The sequence below is a fragment of the Nanorana parkeri genome, unplaced genomic scaffold, assembly GCF_000935625.1.
Source record: "Nanorana parkeri isolate BGI_ZX_2015 unplaced genomic scaffold, ASM93562v1 scaffold385, whole genome shotgun sequence".
Classification (NCBI taxonomy): Eukaryota; Metazoa; Chordata; class Amphibia; order Anura; family Dicroglossidae; genus Nanorana; species Nanorana parkeri.
In genome coordinates this window covers 1050527-1061189 of record NW_017306653.1, presented here as the reverse complement: position 1 = coordinate 1061189, position 10663 = coordinate 1050527, and the positions used below count along the sequence as shown (strand labels likewise).

The 10663-nt window shown below is 42.2% G+C and overlaps 1 protein-coding gene across 2 annotated transcripts in view; it reads left to right on the top strand.

Moving 5' to 3' along the window:
• The window catches only part of KCNK5 (potassium two pore domain channel subfamily K member 5), a 36284-nt gene extending 30767 nt beyond the window's left edge, over nt 1–5517 (top strand). The window contains exons 3-5 of one of the 2 annotated variants that reach the window (XM_018559249.1): nt 999–1165; nt 2578–2746; nt 4715–5517. In XM_018559249.1, coding sequence (XP_018414751.1) covers nt 999–1165; nt 2578–2746; nt 4715–5505 — 1127 coding nt within the window. In that variant the 3' untranslated portion in view covers nt 5506–5517. The remainder of the gene's footprint in view (nt 1–998; nt 1166–2577; nt 2747–4714) is intronic. The other variant, XM_018559248.1, reaches the window with a different exon arrangement.
• Nucleotides 5518–10663: the final 5146 nt, after the last annotated feature.

Below are 10663 nucleotides of genomic sequence, written 5' to 3'. Positions count from 1 at the left end.
CAGAACACAGCCTAATGCTTGATCGAAAATTCAAACTAGTCATCAGTATTGGCTGTGGTCACCCTCTTCCCCTCTCTGCGGAAGAAGCTATCTTGGTAGCTCAGAGCTGCCCCAAATGCCTGGTGATCTAATAACTGGTGGGTTGTGAATCCTTTTGTCATGTGTTTAATTTTTTTTTACAAAACAGCATGTGGCAGAATATTTTTATATAGAGATGGATATATCTTAATATTATACCTTGCCTGCTCAATTCGGCTGAAATTCTAGCCATGGGTGGCCCTATTGGCACCACCTAGCTTGACGAGTCAATTTAAAAACCAACTGCAACATCCATTAAGATCCAATCATTGTTTGGGTATTCAAGCAGCCGTGGCCGGCAGGGGAGAGTCCTAAACAGCACGAATGGAGAAATTGAGTGGCTTCATCCCATTGAGCCCACAGATTGAACAAGAGAAAGCGAGCCGTGTATGGCTAGCCTTAAACAGTTGTCACCAGAACAGGTGTCCCTATTGGAATATTTCCCTTTTTAGTCTTATCCCATTGACAAAATTGGAAATTTTTGGACTTTCCGTCCCTTGTCCAGTTGGCAGTGGTCACCAGGATGGAACTACTACTTCGTCTGAACATGGTTATAGGGTGGGGGAGTACAGGATGAACCCATTAGTTGGGTGGGGTGATCTTGGACAAGGCTGTAGGTCTTAGACTTGGATGTTCTGTCCATCAGTGGTGTCTGTATCACAAGACTGACTAAAACAGAATTAGAACTCCTTTTGGCCGGTAAAACAGTTGTGTACTTTGCAGTTTGCCTGGAGTTCAGTTATAAAACGTACCTGCCCAGCTTGACTCCTATATACCCTTCTATATAAAACTTGTGATAGCGCATGCTCTTCTTCCCTAAAAATGCCCTGTAATGTTTTTCAGTAAGCAGTCTGCAAGTGATGCCCTCTTTTGTGTCTGTTTTGTGATTTTAGTATTTTTTATGTTTTGGTTTTGTTCAGGTTATGGCAATATTGCTCCCAAGACGTCGGCCGGGCGCCTCTTCTGTATATTCTACGGCTTGTTTGGGGTGCCGCTTTGTCTGACTTGGGTCAGCGCTCTTGGAAAGTTCTTTGGAGGACGAGCAAAAAGGCTGGGCCAGTTCCTGACCAAGAGAGGAGTCACTCTGGTAAGAATCCATACGCTGTGTCTGAGAAATGTTGTAACCGAGTAGGAGATGCAACGCAAACTATCTGACATTTCTGAACCCGTCTTTCTGGATAAAACGAATCTTGCCACATCTAAGAGGGTTTATTAGAATGTTTGTTGACATATTTTATTCACTGGGGGCACTATTTTGCTCCAGCAAGCCTTCCCATTGTGCAAAATACTCTGGTTACCAGTAACCTGCTTTTCCCGAGTCTACGTTTTTGTAGGGATCCCAGCTCCACCCACCTGAGCCTTTCTGTAGGCACTTATTACATAAGCCTGGGGTCCAGTGACTTTTAGTTGCTGAAAGCATAAATAGAAAAGTAATAGTTTAAAATAGGGGAAGCCTCTCTAGCATCTGATTTACAGGCAACCTGTTTATTCTTGGTTTATCTCTTCTGTTGAGTACCCAGCAGAACACAGCCTAATGCTTTATGGAAAATTCAAACTAGTCATCAGTATTGGCTGTGGTCACCCTCTTCCCCTCTCTGCGGAAGAAGCTATCTTGGTAGCTCAGAGCTGCCCCAAATGACTGGTGATCTAATAACTGGTGGGGGAAATTTCAAGAAACAGCAGTAGAGCTGGAGGATGCACAGATGCACCAGAATGGATGAAGCAGGGACATCCTTCCAATGCAGGTCCTCATGTACAGCTTCCTCAAACTCAACAATGAGCAACAGTAGTGATATTACCATATTTCACTCCAAATCTGGTGAGACCAGTCAGAGTCAGTGGTGCCCTTTAAACATCTCAAAGAATAGGCAGGTCAGTCTGACTGCATGGCTACTATCATTGACAATAGCAGCTTGCATATTTAGCCTACAGACCATTGCAGACCTATCCTATTGAAAATGATAGTTGTCTGGATTTAATTGCCATCTCCATATTTTCATGGTCACTGTTCCTGAAGTATGCAAATAATGAGTTATGGGGTCACTGGCTGCGTGCCTGTTCCATGTCATTGAAATGGGAAGCATTTAAAATGCTGGATAAGCGTGGCAGATGGGTAATAGGATAATTCAATTTTAACACGGGATATAAAGCAGAATATTGTTTACATGCTGTCTGGAGGTAGAATAACACACCTCTTCTGAGAATATATAACAAGGTCTGATGGGAAGCAGGGCAGGTGGTGATTCTTTTTCTATATACTATCATCATGTGTAGAACACATGGCGTGCTTTCCTCCAAATATCATGCAAAAGTGCAATCTCCTGCTGCCCATCTGTGCCCCGGCTGCACCCTCTTATCTCATGTTTCCATCTTCTCTCCATCTGGGCCAAACTCTGCACATTTGTTTGAGTTGTTATGCTTCTATACAATTGTGCGATTATGATTATTAATATCCTTTTCTATTTTGTAGTAATTTTCTATTCTGTTGGTTTTCTTCAGAGAAAAGCTCAGATAACCTGTACAGCAATCTTCATCTTCTGGGGGGTCCTTGTCCACTTAGTCATTCCTCCTTTTATCTTCATGAAGACTGAAGGCTGGGACTATATCGAAGGCCTCTACTTCTCCTTTATCACCATCAGCACCATTGGATTTGGTGACTACGTTGCAGGTTAGTTTGTTAATGCACTTTGTGCTTGGTAGGTAACTTCAATTGTACGTATTGGGGGCTAGCCTCATCTTTGACAACCATAGGTGGCCTAACCTAAAGTAGAATTAAACTCCTTTTTTTTTTTTTTTTGCATATATCTACTGCTAGCAAGCAGTAGATATATGCAAAAGCATAAAAAAAATTAAAAAGTTACCAAAAAGGTAATTACTTACCTGTGTCTCCGCCACTCGCTCCCGTCTGAAGATTTTCGAGCCGCCGTGAAGGATCATGGGGCGGGCGCATGCGCAGTAGAGATTTTTGGACAGGAGAAGAGGTCACCCCCTCTGGAAAGTCGGGCACTGGGTCATTGACCGAGAGCCTGATAGTTGCAGGAGAGAGGAGGGGACCCGGCGGAATACCTTATCCCGGCGGGTGACCGTCCCCTCCTCTCTCTGCCAGGGTCCATCACCAAGATGGCCACCGGCAGCTATCACGATGTCATCGCGCACACGTGGTTATGTCACGGCAGGGTGTCACCTGGTATCCACTCCGGGTGGCACCCGGCCTTGGGATGCCCCTGCATGGGACACAGAAGATACAGCAGTCAGCACTAGATCAGAGACCAGCACCAGTAGAGGAGGGACTCCTGAACACTACAGTAAAGAAGATGATGATCGGATCAAGAGGCATCATTTTAGGTAAGTCCTTAAAGCGGCCTGGAGGGGGGGAGGGGGGAATTGTGGCTTTAATGTCACTTTAAGCAATATGATCTCCCTTGGGCTAATTTTTTTTAAACATTTAAAAAATGGTAATTGCAGGTCTAAGATTTTCAAGGATGTTAATTAAACTACTTTTGAAATGTTTTTATTCAGACTTTGGGAAGTGTTTCCTGGTATACGTGCCGGGATGTGTCACCCCAGTTGGACTTGACAGTCACAATTAAAATGGATCTTGCAGTAAAAAATCTGGGCCCCCTCTACCTTCTAAAATGCATTTAGTGTTAGTCATTCCAAAATGTATCTGTAAAAGAAAAAAAAGTTTGATTTATACTTCCTATACCTCCCCCTCGCGCATCATTGGGTGTGATGTTGCCCTCCTTCTGAGAAGATTCTTGGGTAATGTAAAGCAGCCAAAATCTTGTAAGAAGACGCTCCAGTCCATTGCAAATAGTCTTCTCATGAGAATACTTTTTGTGAGATTTCGGCTGCTCTATTTTCCAGGATCTAGCCAGAAGGAAAGGGTCATCCTTGCCTTGGCACTGCTGGCAAAAGACGGGGGTAAGGCAACCAAAAATCTAAATCCTAATGTACATTTTTGAACTTTAAACATTTGGTGTTTTTATTATATTAAGTCTTGGTCAGTATTTGCATAGCCTAAAATTTTACTGCATGTCCTCTTTAAAGTCTATGTCATGTTAAAAACCTTTGCAGTTTAGCATAGAGTGGGGAAGGATTAGAACTCCTGTTGGGTTTTTACTGCAATGCAGGGGCTCCTTTTTAGAACTATTTACCTCCTGCTTCCTGTAGTTCTGCCAACAGATTCACCAGACAGGAAGTGAGGGAAAATCTGCAAAAAGATAACCAGACAACAATATCTGACAGGACCCCTAGCCTTTCCCTACTTGACCCCAGATAGCAGTAGAGGCCTGACTTAACCTTCCACACTTAGTTTAGGATAGTTTTCTTAGTTTAGGATATACACTTTGAGGGGGAAGTATTGCAGTCTGTTCTCAAAAAGGTCTTCTCTCGTTTTGAATGTTTAAAAATGTATTAATTTTGTTAATGTATCCCTTTCTGCAAGTATGAGTCTCCTTGTATCAGCAATCATTGTAACGTGCACTGTTGCCAAAAATGTACTTCCTTTTGAAATCCTAAATTGCAAAATAGTGTGTTGCAATTGTGACGATGTGCACGTGTGACTGAAAATAACCTCTCGTATGAAGTAATGTCAACATCCAAAAGTAATATTCTATTTTTGTTTCTCGTTCAGGTGTGAATCCAAAGGTGACTTACAGTGTCCTGTACAGATATTTTGTGGAGATCTGGATCTATCTCGGACTTGCCTGGTTATCCTTGTTCATAAACTGGAAGGTCAGCATGTTTGTGGAGGTTCACAAGGCCATCAAAAAGAGGCGCAAAAGAAGGAAAGAGTCCTTTGAGAATGATCCATGCACCAAGAAAAACAAACCGCTTTCCATGGCGGGCTCAAAGGATGTGAACATTCTGAGCTTCCTTTCCAAAAAGGAAGAAACGTACAATGATCTGATCAAGCAGATCGGCAAAAATGGTTTAAAGAACGGTAGAGAGAGAATCCTAAACGGGGAACTTCCCGGTAGCGCGCCCAACAAAAGAAAAGAGATGATGGTGGTGTACAACAAACGCAATAGTCTTGGATTCGATGCGGTTACTTTCTCCAATGGCCTTCATAAGCCGAACGTCACAAGGCCTCTGCAGGACAAGGAAGCCACCATATTCATCAACCAATTAGACCGCATCAGCGAGGAGGAATCGGAACCCTGGGAATCCAAAGATTACAAGCCTTTGATTTTCCAAAACAACATTACTTTTGTGAATGTGGAGGAGGAGTGTGATCTATCGGAGGACGAGGAAAAGTCTAAGTCTTCCATAGAGGAAAACAATGACGCACCTGAGACTCCCCAACTCGATGAGTTTACTTTACTAGACGAGTCGTCTTTTTCCAGCAACGATACGGAAGAAACGGTCCCGTATGAACAACTTTTGAACGAATACAATAAAATCAATACCAAGGGAGACACGTGAAGTGGCTGTACGGTTTTTACTGGGACATTACCTATTTAAAATAATGGAGACTTGCTTGACTATGGGTTGGGAAATATTTAAAGCAATGGTTGGTCTGTTCTTGAGGAAAATTTTGGACCAAGTGTTTAGAACATTCTGCCATGAAAACTCTAAACATGAGGTGAGGGGACATTCCTACATTGGACAGCTACTAGTGAAGGCCTTTGCCAGAAGATCTTGACGTCAGATTCACCTGACACCCAAGTGTCTGACAAAACAGGACATTTGCTCCCTGCCTTCTGTGTCCATTATATTTCTTTTATGGAAATACTTGAATTTGTTAACTGTATATATGTAGATTGTATTTTAGTTGCACTGTCTTGTGACAAAACAATGTGTACTGAGATGTCCATGTCATGAACGAGTGGCAGAACAATTTTTTTTTTGAAGGGACACAATCCTTAAGGAGGGTAACGAGTCTTTGAAATCTCATGTGTCTTTGACTAGTAATGATAGTCTTGTCTTTCATGTAAGTCCCTCCCCATCACCTGCCAGTTGAAAACCTTTTGGTCACACTGGCCCATATTAACCTTTTGCCAACGGATGTTGCCAAGTTTGATGGCCGTCATGAAAATACATGATATCTGAGCCATTTTTGCCAGACTCCTCTCCCTTTTTATAAGACTACTATGCCAAAGTACAAGTTGATTTTAAGTGGAAGTGCTGCTCATTGCATGTACAGATGCCAGAAGGCTTGCCTCAAGTCTCATGCGCTGGGAAGCCAACGCATCTAAAGATATACAGTTAATGCCTGAAACTTTATCATGTGGGAACAGTAGTGATCAGACTAGAACTAGGACCTATCTAATCAATCTTATCACTTCAGCTGGCCTAGGTCATTTTTTGTTGCCTGTTCAGATGAGTTTGTTACTCTACTGTCTAGAAATGGATCGGTTGGGTGGAGATAAGCTCAGTTTTATCATCGGCTTAAGTCTGTTTTGCAAGAACAAGAATAGCCTGGAAATTTTGGATCAGCTTGTACCTTTTTTTTTTTTTTTGCCTAATGCCCCTTATTGCCACTCATTCTTTTTGCACAGCTGGTACTGTATGTTTAACTTGAAAATGTTTGTTTAGAATCTTTTGACAACACAGCCATAGGGCCAAAGCAATGGTTTTAATTCGTCAGAAAGGCCTAATTTTTGGTGTAGCATTTTACCTCTTTTTTTTATATCGAATCAGTTTTGTATGTTTGCATGCATTTGATTTCAATATGTTTTATATTTGGTAATCATTTTGAGATCAACTATTTTTTTGTGGTTTTTTTCTGTATATTTTTTTTTTAAGCCAAATTGTATTTTTAATTTAGACACTCCAAATGAGTTCCCTCCTTAAACCCTGCAAATGGTTGAAACTGTAACACTCCCACTTGGGGTCTTTTAGAATGGTTTTCTGTATTGCGATTGCTTGGATTCCATCGAGAGAATTTTGAAAGGAGAACTATGGGTTCAGGGCTTTTCCCCATAGTTCTCCTAAGGGTAACGGGAGGACACAAACTAGCGTCCTCCCGTCACCCTAAGCTCAGCTAGCGGTATACTGAGACGCCGCAGCCGGGACGGATCCCGACATTACTGTTGAGATGCACCCAGCTGCGGGATTAACAGCTGGCTCTGCCTATCTAGAGGCAGAGCCAGCTGTACCCGCCCCCTCCCCCGTCTGTTCAGCACTGGAGGATCGGACAAGGGAGGGGGAAATCACAGCAGGGAGCTGTGACTAACAGTCACGGCTCTCTGCAGGGATAGATGGAGAAGTGAGCGAGCGACGGTATGTGTTCGCTCACTTCACGATCTATTGAGCCTGAGTGATTTTCACTCGCCTCATAGTTCTCCTTTAAGGAAAAAAAAAGAATGTGTCTTGGACAGGGATAAATTAATACATGCGGAACATTTCTTCAATGTTCTGGTAGAAGAAATCCAAGAATGTTTTCTGTGTAAACAAGGCAATGCCAATTCCCTGTCAAATGTTACCCTTTTTACTTTGCCAACAAACATTTCTTTTAAAAGATGGCTTCCAAGGCTGTTGCGTTTTTTTAAAAACATTTTTAGGGGGGCTTTTGTGAGGCATCACTTCCAAAAGCCAGGCATCTGATGTTTTGAGGCATCCTTGATGTTTTTGGGGGCAAAAGTAAATACTTTTAAGCATACGTCTTATCTTTTTAATTATGTGAAGGTTCTTGCTCTGTAAAAACATTTTGTGTATAATAACCACATTTTGGTGGGAAGCTTAATACGTATTCAAAAATGATTTGCTGCTAATGCCATTAGTGACTTGTTTTTAAGGAAAGAAAAAAACGTTAGAAGTTATTTTAGCATGTTTTATGTATTTTGATTTATCACTGTACAACCTGAGAAACGTTTTGATAAATGTGAATAGTTAGGGACTACTAAACCCCCGTATTTTGGGAAGGAACAGTCCTGTGGGTACATGAGTTGCATGTACATGGTGGGCAGTGTCTGTTGTGGGATAAAGAGTTTGCTTGCTGAACAGATATTCTAGCCTCTGCCGTGGTCTAAGGGTAGAAGATGCTGGGCCTCCTAAAGTGCCAAAACCAGTTTCCCTTGGGTGATCAACCATAGCCAACAAAGATCTTCATTGAGATATACATTTTTTGGGATTCACCCAGTTAGCTGCTGAACCAAGCTTACGCTTCATGTTCTGATCTGGAACATTGTTTGCATGATGACCAAATGAAGTTGGTGTGAGGGCCATGTTTGTATGTAGCAGGGTGATGGGAAATGGCATTCGTAACATTTAATCCTAGATATTTTTTTCTCTTCGTATCCTCAATATTTGGAGCATCTCGTTAGATGGTGATGACATTGCAGAGGCTTGTGACTTAAAGTGACACTAACCTCAGGAGTTGAATCTTAAAAATGCATTCAAATATCTTAAGATACATTTTTGTTAATAGTTATCTGTGTATCACTCGACTGTAGATCCTCAAATCATCTCTGAATTGGTGCTGGCACTGTCCTTCCTTCTGTAGGGGGGCTACTTTTGTTCCCCATGGTCCCTGTGTGTATTGTAAAGCAGTCACCGCCCCAAGCTCACGCCCATGATAGACTACAATCTTTGCTAAACTAAATGTGAGATTGTAGTCCATCACGGGAGTGAGCTTGGAGCGGTGACTACTTTGCAACACACACAGGGACTATGGGGAACAAAAGTATCCACACCTCCAGAAGAAAGGACAGTGCCAGCACCAATTCAGAGATTTGAGGATCTACAGCCTAGTGATGCGTAAATAAGAGACATTGTTGTTCATAGTTAAGGTACTTGAATGTATTTTTTAGGTTTAACAACTTACTTTAGTGTCACTTTAAATCCTTTCCTGCTCTATAGACCTCTCTCTATATAGGTATTTTTTTTTAAAGTCACTGGCTACAAATTCACGGGTCCATTTCCAGTGTCATGGTGAAGATGAAACCATTGGACTCTTGTAAGATAGTTGATCAATTTATGCTCTTTTTAGTTGATGTCCCATTTCACTCCAGTCTTGCGTGGGTACGACTTGCTAACTCAGCCTTGCAGTAGAGGTTCCAATCCTCTGTCCTCTTGTAGAATGTCCTCTGGGTTGGGACCACAATTAAGAAACCCAAACATGGCTCTCTGTAACTGACAACACAAGCAACACCTGCTAGATAACCATGTTCATGATCCCCCCCCAAAGACATTCAAATCTTCCATTCCCGTTTTGCCCTTCCCCCTGTACTAAATTCCAGGTTTTGTGCAATAGTAAAGATTTGATAACTGATAGAAGTGATGGAACTTCTTAGATGTCAGCACTCCAATCAGTCTAAACTTTTTGTGGAATCCTTCTGTTCTTTTTAGGTAACCCCCCACTCCCTGGTGTTTCCTTCTCCCTTTTTGTGTTTGTGTGTTTTTGTACTTTTTTTTTTGTGACCATTGTGTTGATGTTGTGTCCTGTGGACCACTGTATGTGAAGATCTGATATTTCTCTGTAATTTATTTTTAATATTTTTCAATAAAAATATAAAAGTAAAAACTTAATCTTGGAATTTCTTTTTCCAACACTTTTTATGATCGATAGCCAATGCTCCAAGCTCTCCCCCCATGATGGGACTACAATCTCAATACAAATTAGTAAACTAAGCGTGAGATTGTAGTCCATCACAGGAGCAAGCTTTGACTACTTTACAACACAGAAAGGGACCATGGGGGAACAAAAGTATCCCCCCTCCAGAAGGAAGGACAGTGTCGGCACCAATTCAGAGATGATTTGAGGATCTACAGCTGCGCTGAGGTTTCTGTTGCCATTTCTGTGTCCCCGTTGGGGATGCATTTTTAAAATTTAACGCCTGAGTATAGTGTCACTTTCATTTGTCCTTTTTTAAATTACATGTCAATCTAAAGGTGGCCATACACTCTACAACCCTCGCAAGACTTTTGTCTTGCGAGGGTTGTAAAGTACTTAAAAACGTACGATCTGCCCATCTTGGACAGGCAGATCGTACTTGCGATCATCGCAAGCACGCCCCCCTGAGGGGCGGGCTTCAGATGACTGCAATGTTGAACAGGCAGCGTGCGTGTGCGCACACCGGCCCGTTCGGCAGTGATCTCTCATGTTAAAAACCAGCTGAAAATCGTACAATTCTCGGCTGGTTTTCCATCATGCTCGATATACAAAAGTCGTGCGACCGTACATTAGAAACGGTCGCACGCCTTCCATACACTGCACGTTTCTCGTACGATCGCGGGATTTCCCGCGATTCTCGTACGAGAATCGTGCAGTGTATGGGCACCTTAAGACTACCATGTCCACAAGGTGGCAATGCTGCTGTGACTTCACAGAACAAGCAGCATTGTTGCCCTGTTACAGAAAGTTTATTTAAAAAAAATACCTGATGCCGATGCAACTTCCATTGTGGGCTGGCTGCCCTTGCTGGTTGAGGGGACCCCGGTCGAAGGGTTTCCCCCTACATAGTTGGATACCCTCATCTTTGTCACTTTTTGTTCTGGTGTGTTTTATTTTAATTTTTTATTACTATTCTTATTTTGCCACCACATGGGTACTTTTCTTTTTTGTTTTAACCCTTGGTTTTGATTAAAGTATTGCAATGTAAAATCCCCCCCTTTTTCCCATATGGTAACATGGTGCACA